Source organism: Pelobates fuscus, chromosome 3, assembly GCF_036172605.1.
Source record: "Pelobates fuscus isolate aPelFus1 chromosome 3, aPelFus1.pri, whole genome shotgun sequence".
NCBI lineage: Eukaryota > Metazoa > Chordata > Amphibia > Anura > Pelobatidae > Pelobates > Pelobates fuscus.
The window spans coordinates 256,089,995-256,113,409 of record NC_086319.1 but is presented as its reverse complement, the minus strand read 5'-3'; the positions used below and the strand labels follow the sequence as shown (position 1 = coordinate 256,113,409).

At 38.8% G+C, this 23,415-nt stretch overlaps 1 protein-coding gene across 5 annotated transcripts in view; it reads right to left on the bottom strand.

Moving 5' to 3' along the window:
- Positions 1-23,415, bottom strand: part of IMPDH1 (inosine monophosphate dehydrogenase 1) — a 198,059-nt gene that overhangs the window by 36,014 nt on the left and 138,630 nt on the right. For 3 of the 5 annotated variants that reach the window (XM_063448349.1, XM_063448353.1, XM_063448351.1), the window contains one exon: positions 3,905-4,003. In XM_063448349.1, the coding sequence (XP_063304419.1) occupies positions 3,905-4,003 (99 nt within the window). Of the gene's footprint in view, positions 1-3,904; positions 4,004-7,931; positions 8,079-8,758; positions 8,811-23,415 lie in introns of those variants that run through there. The other 2 variants (XM_063448352.1, XM_063448350.1) reach the window with 2 other exon arrangements.

Genomic DNA, 23,415 nt, shown 5'->3' with positions numbered 1-23,415 from the left:
GCTCATATAAATCAGTATTTTGGCTTTATGACAATTTTGGTCATATGGGCATACACTACAAAAGATTCAGAGTGAAAAGCATGGAAGTTACACAATTATAAAAAAAACAAAAAAAACCCACAAAGCTTTCACCACAAAATGAAAACATTTTACTCAGCTGAAGTATTGAAGCTCCACTACATTGATGTACCATCTCACCCCCCCCCCCCCCCCATTCATCCATAACCACAAAGTAATATAAGTGACAACTACGGTATCCACATGTACAGCTGATTATGCAGTTAAAGTGTCAGTATAAGCACTTTGCACCATGGAACTGCCACACACTCATTTCGGAACGTTGCTAAATTGGAAACATTGCTGCCACTATAGAGGATCCCACTGGGGCAATCGGTCAGGCAGTAGGAACACTTATTTCTGTGTTCACTTATACCAATATTGTCCCTATAGTAAATGCAGAGTGCACGCCAAATGCACAATAGGCAAGATTCTCTCTACCTACCATGAAAAACCCAGCGTTGTGGACTGCGCATATTCAGGGTGAATATAAACGGATAACCGTCATGGTTTAAACCACTGGATCTGTAGGATTAGGATAAAATAACTTGCTTATAAACGGGGAAAATGTCCACTCTGGTCCTATAACACATTCATTTCAATTATGTTAAGGTGCTAGGAGTCCACAGTTGAAATCTTCTAGGTATTAATGTTTTGGAACTTTGTGCCTAGACGTAGGACAGCAGTAGGGAATGTAGTGTATGTGTATAGGGAATCCAGTGTGAGTGTCAGGAAGGAAGTGTGTGTGTTTGTATAGTGGATGCAATGTGTATGTAAACTGTTCCAAGAAGAATAGCACAATTGATCATTAGATGTTGAGGGCTCTAGGACCCTGAAGAGTGCAACGAAACCACGCTCCCTGCAGGGTATGCCTTTAATTGGCTGACCTTTCATATTTATGACTTGCCAGAAATTTGGTCTGGGCATTCTTGCCCGCCTTTGGGCGTAGCCAACAAATTAATCACGTCACAGGTCCTATCCCCTAGTCAGGTGCGGTTCACCTCGTTCAGTATGCTGTGGTAGGTATGTTATGATTTGGGATGGTCGCATGTAGGCCTCCAGTTTCTCCCAAAAGGAGTTGAAAATTGCAGCCAGTCGGAGGTCCGTGTCCGCTGCGACGCGAGAAGCCTCCCAAGTCGCCGCCATCTTGGAGGCATCGTGTGCCGGGTTGCCCCTCTGTGTTACAGGCTCGGTCTTACAGTAAGGCTTTGCTGGGCTGCCCCATATCCCCCGCTGGTCCATAGGGGGGGGGGGGAGAGGGAGGTTTGGAGGCAAGTGTGTCGAGGGGTCCGTGTGTGTTGTTGCTGTCAGGGTGAGCGGCCACCTCACCCCGGCGCGGTCTCGAGTAGGCCCCAGTGGCTTTTGCAGGTTCCCGAGGGATGTTAGTCTCTTTTTTGGGGTCGTTGGATACCCCCGGGTTTCTCCTGCCTGCATTGTGCCTTTTTGCCGGTATTTACTCCGATTTTCCCAAATAAGTTGCTTTTAGTCAGGAGCTTTTTCGTTGTGCGGCTTTCCTGCTCGGCAATAAGGCTCAGCCCCCCCGGAACAATTTTTAAATCACATTTATTTATATATAAAAAAAATTAAAATAATTAATTTAAATTAAGAATACTAAATGGCATCACTTTTCCTATGTAGAGGTGATGTGCCCAATAAAAATGGTGGATTTAGCAATTCTAAAGTTAGCCTCTGCTTTCTCCCTCCTAGTCTAGAAGAAGTTGAGGAAGTGTGGGCCTCTGCATAACATGGAAGAATCCATTCACAAAAAGGGTTTGGTTTCCCCCCCCCCCCCTTGGATTCATAGCTGCAGACGGCTCTGGTTTCCTGTATTGCTCCCCCTGCCCCTGTTGGCCGCACACATTGCTGGTAGAAGGGGCCACCCAGTAGGCAGATCTGAGAGCAGAGTCCCCGCACCCTGCTCCCAGAGACAACCCTCCACTGCCGGACTCTGATGGTGAATGGTTTCCCTCCCCCGTGGGTTTCCCTGTGACCGGTACCAGCCGGAGGTCCTCCATTCCCCGCCAGGGCTGGTTCCCGCGGGCTCACCTGGAAACAGCACAGGAGCTTCCCGACCCATGGACCTGTGTCACGTGGAGGCTGCCAGTGAGGCAGTGCCAGGATGGCAGGCTGCCAGTGAGGCAGTGCCAGGATGGCGATAGGAACGGTGCATCCCAGGTGTAATTTTTGGTAAGATTTGACCCATTTTCGGGCAAAATGGGATAGGCCCAGTTTCGGCAGCTGAAATTTCTGTGCATCCCTAAAATAAGCCATTCATGGACATAAGAACCTAGATTACAACAGAGGGGCTACATGAAATGTATGTGGAAACTATTAATAAGAGACCCTCATCAACACGATCACTAAACAGCTAGTCACACATTTCAACATAGTCAAGAGGAAACTAGTGTCTGGAATTGGACTACAGAAAAGAACATACCACAAACCCACACCTATACCTACAGATCATTGCAAACCTTCATATAATTTAGACTTTTCGGCAAAAAATTCTGCTATTCATCCGAAAGATAAAATGAACAAATACAAAGATCGAATGGATTGTTGGAAGAAATTTCCTCCTGCAATTCGTTCTTTCGTTTTATAATAGAAGGAGGGAGCTATTGGTCGCGGCTCCCACCTGATAATATTTAAAAATAGAAGCAGCAGAAGCTATGCTTCCATCAGCTTCCTAAATCCTCCAATGCCTCCCCTTCCCCAATGGGGGCCCAATATAACCTCCCCTCCCCCCCCCCCAATATTAGGAAGGTGAAATTCTCCATCCTGCCCCTACTCACCAGGCATGTCTACTAAACAATGAGCAGGCATTCCACACCCCTTATTTATGGACCCCAACTGCTGCAAATGGGCAGGGGCTGGAAGGACACTATTTTCTGTCACAGTCTCGTCAGCATAATCCCTACACTGAGCTAAAGTGGTTATACTGTTTAGTGGCCCTTTAAGTCAACCTTTTTTATCCCATCTGTCCCTGCTTTCAATGAAATGCAGAAACTCAAAGGTTGGAATTGGTTTGAGATCAAATAAATAAATAAGTGTAACTGTAATGCAGTATTGACATTTAATTCAGCATCTTTCTCTGTAAAGTATTTCGTTTTCCACTTTTCGCATAATCACTACACGCAGTTCAAATTCACTTACATAATCAAGTATAAGTATTCATTATTTATGTGAGTGAGTGTAGCAGTCATTATGTTCAATGGGGAATTAGTAAGCCCTTATGCTCAGTAAAATTTCTGATCAATTAAATGTAGGCACATTTGGGTTGAGACATTGCATGTGTATTCAGCTGTGCAGAATATAAGCATTATATTAAGTAAAATTATTAATAATCTGACAAAAAATAAATAAAAATCATAAAAAAAAAATCTATTTTAATTACTGAACCCAGTTACCATAGGGAATGACATCTGTAGCCTGGCCAGGAGCAATTAGTCAGCCATTCAACTGACTGGGATACTTTAAAGATATCAACGATCTATAATTTTGTAGTTTGCTATGCCACTACATATGTATAAAAGGGAGAAAACAAAACAAAAAACCTCATGCACCTAAACGCTTCTTTATAGTAAGAAACACTATAAGTATATAGATACATATACTTCTAGATCTTTTATGTATATATATATATTTTTAAGGGGCTGGGGAAACACCGCCTTTGAAAAAGCAAACAAGAAACATTTTAGATGGATTGGCATAGTACATCACTTAACCCCTTAAGGACACGTGGCATGTGTGACATGTCATGATTCCCTTTTATTCCAGAAGTTTGGTCCTTAAGGGGTTAAATAAACATCAGCAAAAGTTGGATATAGGAAATAAAAGTGAGCCTTACTTGTAAGTGAGACCGTCGGAAATAGCAAAGAGCTGCTGGGCAGTGAGTCCATCTTCTGGTACGTATCCTGTGCCTCCACTGATCAGGTAGTCCGCCATGCTGCAGGTGGACAAAATAAACAAACTTGCATAAAGCATCGATTGTTGAATAAAAATTAGACAATAAAAGTTATTATAGAGGTCATCTTCTTAAAGTTACACCCACCGTATTATATCACATTATTTCAATTAATGCACCACAGCCCATTCATCTTCTCTCACACACACAGAATCAAAACATGCACTCAATGGAAGATAAGCTAGTCTATCTTTCCTATTCTGTAGTAATAGTAACACTCCAAGCACCATAACTACTTCAGCATTTGTCAGCTTAACCTTCTCTGACTATTAAGGTATCTGTGCATAGTTACAGCGGTTATTTTGTCTATTATGGGCAATTGGAAGCTGGTCTTGAATCTTTGATTCAGTGATATGTGGCAATATTTTCACAAGCAGATAAATCCAGTTAAAAGTAGAACTATATTACTCAATTTTCAATTTAGTGAATTGCGAATACTCAAAACAAAGCACTGGAAATTAAAACAAAAAACAAACAAACAAAAAAAAAACACACTGACATAGCAATAGTGCGCTCCTCACTTAATATTCTGAAAATTAAGCTAAATACAGTCTGTTCCATCGTGATAACAATTCAGAATATGTAATTAAACCAATATAAGTTATGGTTAAAGGAACACTATAAACATGTATTCCTGAGACTATGGTGTTAAATCTACTATTTAGGCTCCTGCCCCCCTTTTGAAAAGGTTTTTTTTAACTCACCTTTTCTCCTGCTCCGGTCTCACTGCGATTGGTTCTGCTTCCATAGTGAAGATCAAACTTGCTGAACTTCGCTAACCCAAAGCTTTCTTGTAGGAAAGCATTGGGAGGCTATTGCGCATGTGTAGGAAACCAAACATACTGCGCCAATCAAATTCTATTAGAGATGCATCTCTATGGAGAACGTTCAGCTCTTCCATGCATAGCTGCACACTAAGCAGCACTAGACTAGGAAGCACCTTTAGTGGCCGTCTGAGTAACTGTCACTAGAGGTGTTCCTATGCAGCAATGCAAACCCTACCTGTAAGCTTTAATTAACTTACAACTCCCTACACCAAAAACGTGTCATTCATATTTTAAATAAAAGGATGTTAACGCCAGCCTGCACAATCTTTAGAAGAAAATAGAGATAGCATAAAGCACAATAACTGTAACTGCTTTCACTTAAAATACATATATGTTCGCTACATTCTTGAAAAAAAAACCAAAAACCATTAATGTGTTTTCTTTGTACCTTTAACTGTGGTACAGTAGTGTGAGACTGCTGTTTGGATTGCAAGTCTCTGTATGCTTCATGTTTAGTTAAAATTATGGGAAATAGAGCATTCACGTTTTTAACCCCTTAAGGACCAAACTTCTGGAATAAAATGGAATCATGACATGCCACACATGTCATGTGTCCTTAAGGGGTTAAACTTAGTTGTGATTTATTTTTGCATACTTATACGTTTGTATGTATAGATCATGCCCCTGACATCTCACTGCTCAATTCTCTGCTATTTAAGAGTGAAATCACTCTTGTTTCTGTTTATGCAGCCCTAGCCACACCTCTACTGGTTGTGACTGACACAGCCTGCATGAAAACAAAATGGTTTAATTTTCAGTCAGATCTAACTTACTTTAAAAGTTTTCGTCTCCTGCTTTGTTAATTGAACTTTCATTACAAACAGGAGGCTCATGCATGGTCTAACAAGCTATTGGCAGACCAGGAGGTAGGTAATTCTAAATTAAATAGAATTTGCAATAAAGGAAGTATAAACATTAGATGACTCTTTACAGGAAATATTTAGGAAGGCTGTGTGTCACGCGAGGTGTGTCTAGGGCTGCATAAATGAAGTTATTTAACTCATAAATGTCAGCATTGGGCAGTGAGACTGCAGGGGCATGATCTGTACACCAAAACGGATTTATTAAACTAAAGTTGTTTTGTTGCCTATAGTGTCCCTTTAACTTCTTTACCTTATTGAATCGGTTATAGTGTCTGGATTCTCCTTGTGCAATTATACTGTTCAGCATTAAACTGTTTCTAATGTTTTAAAGGACCTCTAAAGTCACCCAAACCCACTTCAGCTAATGACCCTGTAGTTTTAAACCTGTCTTTCAGACAGCCATTAGAGGCACTTCCAAGCAACGACCAGGTTTCACTTAGTCATGTGATTAAATGCAGCTGATAAAGCATTGAATTCAAGGCTTCTTCCCCCCAAAAAAACATTTTATTGGAGGGGGAGAGGTGCTTGCCACCCATCCCCTTTGTACTTCTTGGGCTGAAGAGGTAGCAATATACTGAGCAACTATGACTGGCTGTGATTTGCTGAGTGTCAGCTGACTGCTTTCAGTCTGTCACATCGCCCATTGCTTGTATGTATTGGCAGGGCTAGAAGTGTGCCATTTCTTTTTTTTTTTTTATTCTTTATTTATATCCAGGCAGAGCACCAATAATGATACAAACAACACAATACAGTAAGACACAAGGTAGTATAGCATACATCCAATATTGCACAAGTGAGAAAAACAAACACAGTGAAATAAGGTATTCTCCGAGTGCATGCGTAAATCGTGTACAGACTGTCATATCCCAAGGAAGTGTGCCATTTCTGCCTTAGCCATAATTCGAGTAGCTGCTGGGCTGTGGGTCCCTTAAGGCAAAATAGCCAATTCTTGCATTCATGGAGAACACCAACAAAAAAACTGGATAACAAAGTTTATTCATCTAGTATCTGCCACCACAAATAACTAAAGATTAACACATTGTTCATCTTCCGACTTCATTTAGCAACGGGAAAATCAAGTCATATTTTAGCAGTAAATGAACACTTAAAGTCACTCAGACCACTTAAGGTTATTAAAGTGGTCTGGGTGCAGTGCCCCTGTCAGAATAACCCTACAATTGTAATTACTGCAGTTATTGATAAACTGCAATAATTACCTTGCAGGGTTAACGCCGTGGTTAGGCAACTTTTGGTTGATTCAATACTTTCCTATGGGGTAAGCAGGCCATAATCAGAGATCTTTGAGACAGTATTGGACCTGCTTAGCTCTGTGAAGATAACTGGATGTGCCACAGGCACCTAGGGGACCCAGGTAAGTCATGACAGCATTCTAAAATGGTTTAACATATTATTCTAGGAAGGCGCAAGGGTACTCCTGGCACCATAACTACAGCAGGCTGTGGTAATTATGGTGCATGGAATATTTTAAAGAAGCATTCAAGTACAGTGTGACAGACCTAGAAAAAGCTAAAATTTGTTACATACTACTTTAAAACAGAACCTTGCATTACAAGGAATTTCATTTTAAAACAACATAGGAAAAGGATAACAGCCTACAAATCTTTTATGCTATAAGAAGTGAATGGATCAACAGTCTAAATGAACTTATCGTAGGCCACGCCATACAGCTATAGAAGCTGTTTATATTTAACATTTCAAATCAAACTTAAAAATTATGCAATTTTTAACAAATGTAATGCATAATTTGATACACTCCGAGTCGTGCATTTACAGCTTTCACAGATTTTCTTTTTACGTTAATATTGTCTAAGTAATTGCTTAGTGCAATCCACAATCTAGTAAAAGATAGAAGGGTACACCGAGATCAAATACTCAGACAAAAAAAAACACAAAAAAAAAAAAAAACACCACAAAAACCTATCTGCGTATCTGCCTGCTTGTATTCATAATATAAATTACAGAAAATGCTTTGAAGGCCATTTAACAGCAATAATAAAACGGCATTTTCATGAAATTACTGTCCCCCAAACCAATAAGGCCAACATTGAACCATAGCTCAAATCACCAGACCCATCACAGTCAGCCACTAGCCCCCCCTACAAAGCACAGCCATCCTCCCCTGTCACCAAACACAGCCTTCCAAAACATAGCCGCCATGCGCGCCCACCCCTCGCCAAAAACCAGCAGGTCGCCCCTTACACAGCCAGCTGCCCTGCCGCCAGTGTGCAGTCAGACAATAGGTAGGCACGGCGCTGTACGCTCCCTCCTGAGGCCGGGCTCGGGGTACAGCCTGGGTATCTCCTGCCAGGCACTGCGAGGATTACTGCCCAGGCACACAGCGTCATGCAGAAAGGGGCGGAGCGTTCACACAAGCCACGCCCCCTATCAATCCAGCGCTAATCTCCTTGGTTTCTGCGTCGATGGAAAGGAGAGCTGGCAGACAGCCAGACAAAATCACTGAGTCAATCCGCGCCCGCCACTGCGCATGCGCACCCACAGCCTGCCGACGCAGCCACGTGGGAAGCGGAAGCAAACAACGACCACACGTGTGCAGTGCCCGGTCTGGCCAACACAGCCCGCAGCATCCCCTCCCTCCACCCCCCCCCCGGGGAGCGGGCACAGTAACACGGCACCCAGCCCCTCTGACATATGGCAGCACACTGTCACAGCCAGAACTGCCAGCAATACCGAGCTAGTCCTACGGTAAGGACAAACTAGCCGAGCCGAACGAATCGCTGGCTTGGATAATTTCTCCAGCTCGGCTACTTTGGCCTTCAGTTTGAATTCCTAGCAATTCGCACTTTAGTGAATAACCCTGACATTTTACCCTAAACTAACATTAAATAGTAAAAGTGTACAAATCAATACACTGACCTGTTTGAAGATATCACTCTGCCACCACAGGATATCATTGAATTAGACATGCACTGCATTACAGACTAGCTATACACTTACATAGAAATATTGCCATATAGCATGGACAGACTCCTATACAGCTACAAGCCAGCCAGCTGTACACTACTCACCTTATGTGCTGCTAATGGTCTCCCTGAACTGAGCCTGCAGCAATTGTTAGCATTCAGCACTGTGTAACTCCACCCTCCCCAGCCAGCCAATACCATCCCTGGGCTTCTTCCATTGACTTCAAATATGTATCATGTGCATATAGTATAGTATTTTACCATTTAGTTTATAGCACACAGAGCAATATGCAATAATTACCGTTCGAGATATATAAATATATATATTACTCTAACTCTAAGATACCAAAATACCAGAGAATGGCAGTATGCAATAAACTCTTACAACTAAAAACACACACAGCAAATGTATAGATGATAATAATATAAATATATTTTAGTGAAAGAGTAATGTGTCCCTCTTTGTCCATTTGTAATGGAGGTATGCATGTTTAGTAATAAGTGAGATACCTCTGAGGCTTATACGTCTTCTTAATCAATGTGTACTTTTGTTTTGTAGAGTCACCAGTCTCCAGATATACATAGCATTTGCACAAAAAAATATATATATATACTGTATATATATATATATATATTCATAGTGTATATGTTGTGGTTCAAATCCTGGTGTTTTAGGACCATTGTGTCCAGTCAGCTAAGTATGAAGGGAAAACTGTGTTAAACTAGCAGAGTTAATAATAAAAGTAAGAATTTCAGGATTCAAAGTGAATACTTTGAATACTACAGGACATACTTGAAAACGAGAGAAATCTCAATGTATCTTTGCTGGTAAAATATTTTATAAATGAATAAATTTCAAATTTAAGGCCAAAATGGTAATAAAGAGCTATGCTTCCAGTTTTGCTACTTTGGCTGGGAATTTAATGTGAATTTAAATTTTAAGGCAGAAATTGCTTAACTGAAAAAAATCTCCCAGTCAACTATGCTTCTTGTTTTGCTACTTTGGCCTTAAAATAAGAAATTCCCTTTAATTTGTCAATTTACTAAATAACCCTGTTACTGTGGGGTTAGCTAACTACCAAACTGGGCAAGATGGCATGCACACTTTAGCAAAGCCTTCCTGGGTGTTTCAAGACACAAAACCCCCAAAACTGTTGCCAAGACAAATTTTAAAAAATAATTTTGCTTCTGAAAATTCTAAAAAATCTTTAAAAAATAATTTTACTTCTGAAAATTCCACTTACTAAATATAAGCCATTTTAACCTTAAGACATATACTGTCAATCATATGCAGGAGTTATATCCTCTTCTGCTTTAGAGACATCAAAATAACATACATTGTGCCGTTTCGACACAGCCCAAGAAAGCCGCCATTTCCAGTAGTTAATTGTTAAAGGGACACTATAGTCACCTAGACCACTTCAGCTCAATGAAGTGGTCTGGGTGCAAGGTCTCTCAGGTTTTAACCCTTCAGATGCAAACATACCAGTTTCAGAGAAACTGCTATGTTTACATTTGGGGTTAATCCAGCCTCTAGTGGCTGTTTTAGGGACAGCCACTAGAGGCGCATCTGCGACGCTGGAGGCACATTTCGCCTCCATCACGCAGAGCGTCCATTGGAAAGCATTTAGAAATGCTTTCCTATGGACACTTTGAATGCGCGCTCAGCACTTGCCGCGCATGCGGCTCCGCTGACGTTTACGGGGGAGGAGAGGTCACCAGCCCCGAGGAAGCCCGGCGTTGGCTTAAGGTAAGCTGCTGAAGGGGTTTTAACCCATTCAGCGCCACAGGAGGGGGCCCCTGAGGGTGGGGGCATCCTCAGGGCACTATAGTGTCAGGAAAACCGCTTTGTTTTCCTGACACTATAGTAATCCTTTAAGGTGACTCTATGTCTCCAGTGATTTATGTACAGCACAAAGTCAAAATATAAATATATTTTGTGTAAAGTTGAACCAAGGAAGAGTACCATCAATTTTGAAAGCCCCTGTCAATACTTGAAAACAAGAGAAATCTCAATGTATCCAACCTGGTAAAATATTTTAAAAATAAATATGATTCAGTTCAAGCCCCATTATTATGCCTACTGCACAAAAGGTACTGAATTACCCATTCCCCTTAACTATCAGAAAAAGTGCAATGGGAGCCAGAGGACCAGTTTCAGGTGCCGGCTTTATTCAACCACTTTAGTTAAAGGACCACTCTAGTGCCAGGAAAACATACTCGTTTTCCTGGCACTAGAGTGCCCTGAGGGTGCCCCCACCCTCAGGGTCCCCCTCCTGCCCGGCTCTGGAAAGGGGAAAGTGTTTAAAACTTACCTTTTTCCAGCGGTGGGCGGAGAGCTCTCCTCCTCCGATCCTCCTCTTCTCCTCCCCGTCGGCTGAATGCGCACGCGCGGCAAGAGCTGCGCGCGCATTCAGCCGGTCACATAGGAAAGCATTCATTTTTTTTTTTTTAATATATTTTTATTAGAGAATTTTTTCTTTACATATACAACAATATACTGGTCTCATATTTTGTTTAGCAGACAAATACAGAATCACATAGCATTCCATTAAATTATATATCATCGAGATTTGTCTTGTGTTCAATTATAGCTCAGTATATATCACATACGAACATAGTCTACAATCACAAAAAAGAAATAAAAACACAAAAAAAGAACAAAAGCACAAACAGTAAAAACCCCACACCAAGTCTAGAGCACATGATCAATTAATTTCAGTACTCGCTTATGTGTATTATATTGTCACTTATCTATATTCATCGCTTTCCATATACCAACTGCTAAATTTCGAATAGTGGTATAATCAAGAAGGACTATTGGAGGAGCAAAATAATATCTTATATTTATACAGCCAATCACCATACCATTGTTTTTTCTTCGAATTCTCATTGTTGATCATCTCGTGTTCCATAGATATTTGGAACAGGACCTGATCAATCAATAACCGTTTGTTGTATGGCTTAGATGATTTCCATTGTCTCGCTATAATAATTTTAACAGCGACTAAACAATGAATAGCAAAACAAATGTCTTTTTTTGAATCAAATGACAAGTTTAGATGTAAAAGAGCAGAAGCGGCATTCTCCATAATTCTATTGGTAGTCACAGTTGTAAAAATATTAAAGGCCCAAGACCATAGATATTTGACAGCTGGGCAGGCCCACCAAATATGTATGTAAGTACCTGGATGAGTACCACATCTCCAGCAAGTTGGATCGGAATTATGGAACATTCTCGCCAATCTTGCCGGAGTATAGTACCATCTATAGAGGACTTTAAAGTGGCATTCAGACAGGTTCAAACAGTGAATATATTTGTTCACCAGGCTCAAAGAGACATTCCAATCATCCAGAGAAATTTGCAGTTCTAGTTCTTGTTCCCACGTCTTGATCAAGCTGTGGGGAGACTCCTTAAGAGCTTCCAACATTGATGCTGCAGCAGACATAATCTTATTAATAGATTGGAAATTAAATATAACTTCTAACTTTTTAGCAAAAATGGAAGATGATTTAATCACGTTTTTGTGAATAAAGTTTTTTATGCGGAGATAAGTAAAAATTTCTCTGCGCGGAATATGCAGAGTGTCAATAATATTCTGGAAGGGTAGGATATTATCTCCCTGCATAATTTCTGCAATTCTTATTTTATCCGCGCAGACCCAATTCTTTAACGAAAAGTCTTGTATAAGTAGTTGGAATATATCCAAGGGACATGTCTTAGGTATCATATTTATTAGGCCTAATTTTTTTTTAATTAGTATCCACTCTTCTAATATTTGGGATAGTATCGCTGAATTATTTATAGGCGAATTTATTAAATTTTTACTTGTAACTGTCCACATCAAATATTGTAATTTGTCTACATGGGCCACTTCAACCTCCATAATATACCATGGTTCCAAGACCTGTTTAGGGTCCTGAAGGAAATATATATGCCTAATAATGCTAGCGTGATAACTATAAAGAATACTAGGGAAATGTAGACCTCCATTTGTCAATTTTTTGGTTAAGATCTTTTGGGCAATTCTTGGTTTTTTGTTATTCCAAATAAAATTGTTGAAGTATGTTTGGATCATCGCCAACCAAGGTCTGGAAACCCCAAGCGGAATCATGGAAAACAGATATAGCCATTTAGGCAAAATATATGAATTAATGATGTTTATTTTTCCTTGCCAGGAGTTTTCTAAATTTCTCCATTTTCTAAGTTTGAGGTTCATATTTCTCATAAGAATCGAGATATTCCGCTCCATTATTTCTGACACTTTAGATGTTATAACTAATCCCAAATAGTTTATTTGTGAATCGGTCCATATAAATTTATAGCTTTGGGCTAAACTATTTACTATCTCGTTATTCAAGTTCATAAACATTGCCGTAGATTTATTTATATTTAGCTTGAAATTAGAGATAGCAGAGTATCTGTCAATCTCAAACATTAAAAATTTTAAAGACGACTCAGGGGCTGACAACGTAAGTAACGCGTCATCCGCATAAAGAGATATTTTAGCATTCAACGAATTGGTTTGTACACCTTTTATTAATGCATTGTTCCTAATGTTAATAGCCAATGGCTCAATAGACAAGATATACAACAGAGGAGAAAGAGGGCATCCCTGTCGCGTACCATTTTTGAGTGCAAACCACCCTGCTGTGATGTTCGGACCCACAGTTCTGGCGGAAGGAGAAGAGTAGAGAGCCATAATGGCATTGTGTATCCAGCCCGTGAGTCCAAAAGCCTTAAGGGCTTCACTAAGATAGCCCCACCCGACCCTGTCAAATGCTTTCTCGGCATCTAATGACAGGGTCAGGAGGGGAAGCTCATTTCTATTGGCCCAATCTATAATGTCGATTATTCTCCTGGTATTGTTGGACGCTAACCTGCCTGGGACAAATCCAATTTGATCAGGGTGAATCAGTGACGAAATAATTTTCTTAATTCTATCGGCAATTATTGCCGCGTATAGCTTCATGTCTGTGTTGATTAACGCTATGGGTCTATAATTACCGGGATCAGAGCTTAATTTATTTTGTTTCAGTATTGGAATAATATTCGCCTGCAACAATTCAGATGGAAAAGATTTGTTTAGGGCTATTTGATTGAACATTTCTGTTAAAGGATTACTTAATAGAGGCTGCATCTGTCTATAATACATATTCGTAAAGCCATCTGGTCCCGGAGTTTTGTTAATAGGAAGTCTATTTATTTGCAATTTGACTTCATCCACCGAAATGGGCCTATTTAAAATTATTAGGTCTTGCGATGTAACTTTAGGAATCTGGGTGCAGGCTAGATAACTTTGAATATCGTTTAAATTAGGAGACAGTTTGAGATTATACAGATCCTGATAAAATTGATTAAATCTCTCCCCAATTGCAGAAGGTGTCGAATAAATCTTTTGTCCGTCTGTCAATTGTTCGACTCTATTTTTGGCGTAATGATTTTGCAGTCTTTTTGTCAAGTTTTTATTTGCCCTGTTTCCCGTATAATAATTGTTTAGTTTTAGTTTGTGAATATTTAATTTGATTTTTTGCTCAACCTTCAAATTGATCTGTTTTTTTAAAGTGTTTAGCTTGGTTTTTAATTCTATAGATGGCTTCTGTTTATTAAGTTTAGATATATTATAAAACTCAATGTATAAATCGGTCAGGGTCTTACCATTGAGAACCCTCATTTTATGGGCTAATTTAATTAAGTAACCACGCATAACGGCTTTATGTGTACACCAATTATTTGCCGGTGTTGTATCAGAGGAACTATTTTCTAGCCAAAAATTATTTAATAATTGAATTAATTCCTTTTTATTCTTTGCATCATTAAGAAGAGCATCGTTTAGTCTCCATGTAGTACGGGCCATAGGGGGTTTATTTCCAAGATCCATTAATATGAGGCTATGGTCTGACCATAGACTCTCTCTGATTTCAATTGAGTTGCACAAAGATATCGAATTTGCGTCAAGGAGACAGAAATCAATGCGTGCATACGTTCCATGCACACATGATTGATGAGAGTAATCTTTATCAGTGGGATGTAATAGTCTCCATATATCATGGATATTATATTGTTTCGAAATATTGTAAAGCCTTTTAGCCTGTTTAATAGTTCTTTTATCACAGAATTTGGAAATATGCGTCTTATCCATTTTAGGATCCCATACACAATTAAAATCCCCCGCTATAATTAAATGTCCCTTGGATACTTTATCGACTCGGTCCATTATGGTCGCAAATTTAGTCATAGGATCAACATTCGGAAGATAGACATTAACAAGAGTGTAGGTCACTTTATCAATAATGCAAACAATAATTATGGATCTAGCTTCTGGATCCAATTCAATATATTTAATTTCCAACTCTATATTACAATTAAACACAACTGCAACTCCTCTTTTTTTGTTATCTCTTAGTGAGGCGTGGACAATATTAGAGTATTTATGCCCTCCCCATCTTTGTTTGATATCTTTGAGCCAATGAGTTTCTTGTAAGAATGCCACCTGCACATTATGCTCATTAAGAGTATTATATAGTCTTCTCCTTTTTTTATTAGTATTCATGCCCTGAACATTCAGCGATAAAAACCTAAGCATCTGGAGTTATCGAAAATTGCACATATATTATACTATTCGAAGCCCCGATGTCTATAGGCAAAAAAGCTTTAGTATCATTAGATAAAATATCTTTATCAAGAGTATCGTATGCTCTAAAAAAAAAAGACAAGAAAAAAACACCCATAGAAAAACACAACAAACATATTGCGCCTAATCTCGCCGAATGAATTCGTAGTAGATTCAGCGTCAATACACAACATAAAACAGACTTAAAAAGAACGTAGTTCTTTTTTCTCTTTATTAACCCGTAGATTTCTGATTGCGATAAAAATCAACGGAAACAGTGTAGTAGCACTACACCAAGAGGGGCATCCCATCGAGAGGCAAGGGGAAGGGGAAAAAAAAAAAAAAAAAAAAAAAAAAAAAAAAGGAAAAAAGGCAGCCTCGTAGGATCATGCTATTTCTAATAGATAGAGAATAAAACAATAACCTCGTCTGGTAACAAATAGACAAGATTCCGATTATTTCAATTAATTTCAAACGAGATAAACGCAGTACGTATCAGCCTTTATTTTATACCGCTATACATCCGGGTGGCATAGTATACGGACACCTGGTGCTGGATTATCCGTTTACCCCTGCCACTCGGACGTGGTTAGGCCAAACCTTGCACTACTTAAACATAGTGAGTAGTGATAATAGTAATAGTGCAAGAAGAAAAAAAAAAAAAAATAAAAATAAAAAAAAAAATATAAAAAATTTTCTTTATATCAAACCCCTTATATTGCATGATGTTATCTATGGATAGGCTAGATATCCTTAAATGGTTTATTCCCAAATTTGAGCCATAACCATAGATCAGATTATTCTATAATTGTGCTGTTAGATATACTGTGTTATGATCATCACCACGGAACAGTATCCATTGATATAGATCTATAAGATCATAACATCTCAGTGTGTAGTTATATTCTATTTTATCAAAATATCTGTGGATAAGCCACATATCCTCGTCAAAAGCACAGTCTATACATTGTGCGCCACCGTCAATAGGTCGACCATAATAATTAAATTGTTCTATGGTGACACCATTACGCACAGTATATGATATTTAGCACCATACAGAAATATACACAATATACATCCAAAAAAAAAAAAAAATTATATCAAACCCGTGTGTCATTATATTGCATTATGTTATCTGTGGATAAACCTCATGTCCTCATCAAAACACAATATATAACATTGTGTACCACCCTCGTTAAATCCACCTTAATAATTAATTTGTTCTTTGATAGAACCATTACACATACTACATCATATTTAGGACCCTACAGAAATATCAAGAAAAAAAAAAAAAAAAAAAAAAAAAAAAAAAAAAGAAAGTGTCATTTGTGTTACTTCGTGTCAGGATATCTCCACACAAACCAGACCCAAATTCTTTATAATAGTGTTAAATTGACGTTATAGTCATTATATAGTGTCTCTCAGTTAACTTCTGTCTACCCTGCATCAAACCTATTACATACATTATTTATCACCTCATTTAAGTCATCCAAATTAGCTAAATTGTTCTATAAGTGCTATTACATATATTATCCTATACTCAATCCCATAGAAAAATATTGATACAATACCTATAGTAATGAATCGTGCTATTATATTATTTCAACATATCTGTGCATAGACCTCAAGAAATATTTTTCCATATCATCTATAATAGTGTTATAGTGGTACAATTAAGCTAATAGGCATTTATACAATGTCTAGCAATTAGTGTACAAAATTCCAAAACGTTGCAGCAAACAACCAATTTACTTTATATCTATTATTTACACCCTTACTTAGGCCGCAATAGTTGGTTAAATTATTCTGTAGTAGTGCTATTTCGCATATTATACCATTATCATCCCCGCATATCAGGAGACTGCGCATCCACCACCCCAAAAATCCTTCCCCTGTCGTTTCTAATAATATTAATTGACCTAACACACCTAAACCATGAGTATTAAGAGAGAGAAAAAAAAAAAAAAAAAAAAAAAAATAAAAAAATAAAAAAAAAAAAAATAAAAAAAAAAAACACAACCAAGTCAGATGATTAAACGACTGCCCTATCTATTCATCATGCTGATTCACCCCCCCCCCCCCTCCCCCAGACCCCACACAGCGTTCTGGATCTACTATAGTAGTTTCTTGCCCCTCAACCATTCAATTAAATCAGAATTTGAATCAAAAGTCTCTCTTTTTTCTTCATGTGTCAGAGACAGCTTTAGGGGATATAGCCACCTATATCTTATGTTATGGGCTCTGAGAATTTGGGTTGCTGAGCTGAATAATTTCCTGTTTTGACGAGTTTCATACGATAGATCCCGAAAGACCTGAATGTTTTGGAAACGTCCAGAATTGCTTTGCCCAGTTCTGACAGAGTTTAGAATTGATTCTTTGAATTCATAAGAAAAAAAACACGCAATAATGTCCCTTGGTAGATCTTTCTGAATAGATTGGGGTTTGAATATCCTGTGACACCTTTCAATTATTTGGTCATGTGGGTCAAACTGAATTCCCAATGTTGCAACAAAGTCCAGCAGAATTTGTTTAGTATCTTCTTGTCTATCCTTCTCCGGAATATTCCTAAAACGTAAATTCTTACGACGACTGCGATCTTCTAGATCAATTAATTTATTTTCAAGAGCCAAGATCTTGCTTTGGGCCTTCTTATTCTCGTCTGTAAGAGATTTAACTTGGAAATCAATTGCTTTAAATTGGTCCTCCATCCTTTGGATATTGACCGAAAGGAGATTTATCTCTTGTTTAAATTCTGTTTTTATTTCTGCCGCAGTCACCGCCAATTCATTCTTTATTTCTTCCAAATGCGATCTTAAAGTAGTGCGTAATAAAGTAGGCGTAATTAGATCTTTTTCAATAGTAGTTAACCCCTCGGCTTCACATGCCTCAAGAGTAGAGTCATTAACATTATCTTTCAATTTCGGATTTTTATGATGTTGGGGGGAGAAATAGGTATTCAGTGACTTGTCCTGTGAGACCTCTCTCTTATCCTTTCTTGATGAGGATTTATTATCAGTGGGTTTCTTTGAAGCCATATTCAGTTGTATTGTATTGGCACTTATATTGTGTGATATATAGGCAGAAGTGAAAAATTAATATAGAGGATGTATAAAATTGCAAAGTATACAAAGTATACAATATACAAATTATATTGTGCGCCACGAGGCTTTAACAATGTCGAGAGCCCCAGCTGCGTTATTCAGAAAAGAAACATAAGTTCTCCCACATGATTAATCTGAATACTTGCAAGCTTAAGCAGCAATGATAAGCTGAAAACGTTTAGGAGAGCTCTCAACTACTCGTTTGGACAAATTCTTAGGGTTAAGGAATCCTTGTCACTCTAAGAAGTAAACCAGGTATGAAGTCCTTGACAGAAGAGTAAAAAAAAAAACTCATAAAACACAGGTGGAGAAGGTTAGATTAGTTTAGTCTGATTCTGCCAAATGTTCCAAAAAAAAAAAAAAAAAAAATGACTGGAGTAAGAAAATCACAATTAAAGAAAATATATCCCAATTTCTGTCTCAGGAGATGAACAGGGTAATACCCATGTTGGTCCTTGGGGGCTAAACAACCCGGTTCATTCCAATAGTCTTTGATACCATATTATAACAAATTTATGGCAAATTTGTGGCAAAAAAAATAAAAATAAAAAAAAAAAAAAGCGACCACGTGGGAAATCAAAGGTACCTTCACTTGAGAAGAGAGAAGTCTCACACGAGGCAGAGCCACAGCAAAAGCAAACTGCCGTTATTGTATGCTGAGTTGAGGGCTGAGTTGAGGGGAGGGGGAGCGGTATATATGCCTCCTAGGATGGACCATCAAGGCTGACACGAGGATGCCGGCAGGTATGTAGACGCCTCATCCGAGAGCGGCTGCTTCAAAGCCCGCCATCGCCCGCCATCCCCCTCGCCGGCGGATGCCCCTCCTCTTCCGTCATGACGATACCGCACGTGGGCACGTCCACACGTCAGCACGTCATAACCAATAGGAAAGCATTCATAATGCTTTCCTATGGACGCTTGCGTGCTCTCACTGTGATTTTCACAGTGAGAATCACGCAAGCGCCTCTAGCGGCTGTCAATGAGACAGCCACTAGAGGAAATAGGGGAAGGCTTAACCCATTCACAAACATAGCAGTTTCTCTGAAACTGCTATGTTTATGAAAAAATGGGTTAACCCTAGAAGGACCTGGCACCCAGACCACTTCATTAAGCTGAAGTGGTGTGGGTGCCTAGAGTGGTCCTTTAAGAGATATGGGTAAATTTATGTATAAGCATCTACTTTGTAAAGGGAGTGTGTTTTTAGGGGGGAGGGAAAGCAGAATAATTGTTTTATTGTGATAAATTAGTATATGTTTATATGATACATGCATTTAGCAAAATAATAGCCACGATAGTTAGCATTCAAGTGCTACAAATAATTTAATGAATTAAAAGAATATTTATAAACTGAACTGTGAAGGACTGATCAGATAAGTTTTGCAAAAACGTTTTACAACACTTGGAAATAGTTATATGCTGTCAACTTCCCTGCATAAATATACATTGGAATAATAAAAGGGAAGTAGTTACATTGCTACACAAAAGTTAATAAATATCAGACATTCTACAGAGTTAGAATGCTAGCCCCTAGCACAAAAGTGCAAATATTTCTGTGCAGAAATCCTTCATATACAGATTCCTACTATCATGACATCTTCTAAAAGCAAAAGTAGTCATGGTGGTTGGAGTAACTCTTTAATGTATAGGGGGATCAAACAGGCTTTGATGATTAAATTAATTTTGGTACTTGATGTCTACTTGAGAGTTTAAGAATTCCAGAAAATAAAAATCCAAAGAGTTTAAGCATTGAGCAAGTTTTTTTAATGCAAGTTTATGAATGAATTGCCAGTTGCCAAGACTGGACAGTCATGTGTCATTGTACGTATGTGTTCTCTGTAGCTTATAATTGGCTTCATTTAGATCAATACAGCTGCCTGATGTTAATTGATCCTATTTCAGCTTTATTAGGGCATGTGATTCATATGCTTTAGGGCTATAATTAACTACAGCCAGTTAGAAAATCATTAGAAAACTTGTGTTTTTCCGCTCGGTTCTTGCTTTTAATTGTTTTGCATGGAGAGACTATCTTTCTATGTCAAGCTCCACATTGATGGCGGATATAATAGGTGTGTAACTTTCTGGAAAAAAAATGTAAGGAAAAAATCTCGAGTCATAATATTGTTATCTATATGGAAGGGAGCAATGTATTTTCAGGTTCCTGCATTTTCTGACTGTCCCTTCGCTGCTTTGAACATAGCTGCCCTCTTTGAGTTATACCTTCTTCTTTAATTTTGGCAAGTGTGTAAACAGACAACTGGGGGAGAAAAATTATATTAAAGTGTTTTAATTACATAAGTTTAGTCCTCAAACCAGAATCAAGCTGCAGGCAGATTTATTATGACAGAATGCAACGCAACGTTTCGACCGGAAAGGTCTTTTTCAAGCTTGAAAAAGACCGAAACGTTGCGTTGCATTCTGTCATAATAAATCTGCCTGCGGCTTGAAGTTGGAGTGCCTGTGAGTTTTTTCTTCTTTGGATTATTGTACTGGGATTGCTGGTCCTGCTCTGGAGCACCCTTGGCCGTTGGGATTGAGTGCGGTTCTCATCACTTACTCTGCTCAAACCAGAATCAGAGAAACTCACCTTATGGAGAGCCTGACAGCTAGAGTAAGGGGAACAATGAAGCCTTTCCAAAAAGTCTGGGAACCATGGGAAAACAGTGCATTAGCGAATTGTTGGACCCCCCTCTTTTCCCTGCAAGCATCATGCAGAATTCAATGCAACTTACCACCTCCTGGGAAAATATGTCTTCTATTCCTCTCTCTATACTATGGCTTCTTTACCACTATCACTATAAACATGGCTTCAAAGTCCTGCACCTATTAACCGTAAACTTGACCAGCGAAAATAGACAAGTTTCTCTTTCTTAGATGGTGACGATAGAGTCACAACGGCAATCAGGATAGTAGTACCCATGTGTTACTTCTAGTATGTGTTAACTCAGATAACGTTGTCTTAAAAACCATGACACACAAGGTATACTCCAAGAAAAGATGTACATGCATATGAGATTCAGAGCACATAGTTATCATACCAATATGTATGACTCTGTATGACTGCCGGTTATTACACCTCATGCCATGCTCTTATGTTATACGCTATATACGTGGTTGATATTCATGTACAATGTCTTTCAATGTCATGTAAAAAAAGAAAAAGAATAAAAAAAAATTAATAAAGTTTAGTCCTTCATTATTAGTCTTGAGCCAAAGTCCGTTTAAGCTGTGGAAAACAAATCAAATACCTTTTAGTCTATGGGTGAACTAATCAATTTGTTTGGATTTGCTTGAAATAAAAATCGATTTGTTTGTGCCTAGATTTCACAAGCATTTGATTTGTTTGAACCAATGGAAAGGGATCTGTGCACAAGTCTATTAGTTATGTTGCATTATCAGAAACATCTGAGTCTTTGTATAACGTGTTTTGACTTTGAGACCCTTAGTGTATTGTGCCGTGTCTCTGCAACTTAACTGATTTAGTGGGGGAATGCATATCTCTGATTGATGTGAAATTTGAGCCATTCAAGTCATCACTGGTGGAAAAGGTCCCATGACAGGCTGAAAGGAATTTGGGCCCCAGGGTAGTATTTGTAGTGAGAGAAAAAAAAAAGGCAAAATTTAGGCCAAAATACTGGTAGGTAGGCCCTTGGGATGGAATTGCATCTGGATTCCAGGGCAAATTTAGGCCACAGGTCCTCTTAAAGTCTGAGGCTGCAACAGCATGCAGTACCATACCGGGCTTTGGGATCTCTGTGCAACAGTTGCAGTTAATTGACATCTGTGTAGCACAAAGTTCTGTTGGCTTTCTGGATTCACTTTTGTGGCTATTGGCTGAGTTGACCTACTTGGCATGTAGTGTTACTTTAGCAAAGATATTTAACTTATAGAAATGTACTATTTTGTTGTTTAGAATAGTGTTGGAGTAATGTGTGTCCATCTTCCTCAGGTGCTAGTTCTATAAACTATTTTCTATTTTATAATTTTATATTTTTCATAAACTGGCTCGGAGCCAATAGATCTTGCAGGTTCCTGCCTCTACGTGCCATAATACTTGCATATGAGGTGAGAACTTACATAGTTACATAGCTGAAAAGAGACTTGCGTCCATCAAGTTCAGCCTTCCTCACATTTGTTTTTTGCTGTTGATCCAAAAGAAGGAAAAAAAAACCCAGTTAGAAGCCCAATTTTGCAACAAGCTAGGAAAAAAAATCCTTCTTGGCCCCAGAATGGCAGTCAGATTTATCCTTGGATCAAGCAGTTATTACCCCACATTGAAAGATTATATCCTTGAATATTCTGTTTTTGCAAGTATGCATCTAGTAGCTGTTTGAACATCTGTATGAACATCTGTAAACCACTTCTTCAGGCACAGAACTCCACATCTTTATTGGAAAAAACAGATGCACATTGTTGGTCAATAGGGGCCAAAAACATTCAAAGGTTTGCTTCATAAAGCCCCACCCTGCATCCTAAGGTGCTATTATCCTGATCATTCTACTAGACTTTCTGGGAGGACGGCTGCCTTAAGGTTGACTACGATCAACCTCCAAAGCCCTCCTATAAGCTTTTTTCAGACATCTGTTGGGATAGACTTTTTCTTTTGCAGGACCTTCACTTTGGTTTTAAAATATTGTAAGTCATTCCAATTTCTCCTTACCCTGAGTTATTGGCCAGTTGGTATACCACACCTCATAAGGAGGATATTGGAGGCCAATGGTTTTCTGAATAAGGTGGTTTGGGTTAAGCCTTCTAAAGTGATGGTAATTGTTACATGCAAAAAAATGAGCATGGGACCATTAATAATAAAATTTTAGTCAATTATTACACCCTATTTGACATTTGCTGATTTTCTTTTGCCATTTAGCCCTGTAAGGTTACATCTTTTCAGGATTAATGATTTCTATATATGTCATTCTTACCCACTCATCTAGCTGTCTCCAGGGACACTTCCAGACCACTTCACACTGGCTGCACTGTCACTCATTTAAATCCCACATGTGGTCCTAAGCCCTTGTTATTTTCTGTCCCCACCCTTGTTTGTACCACA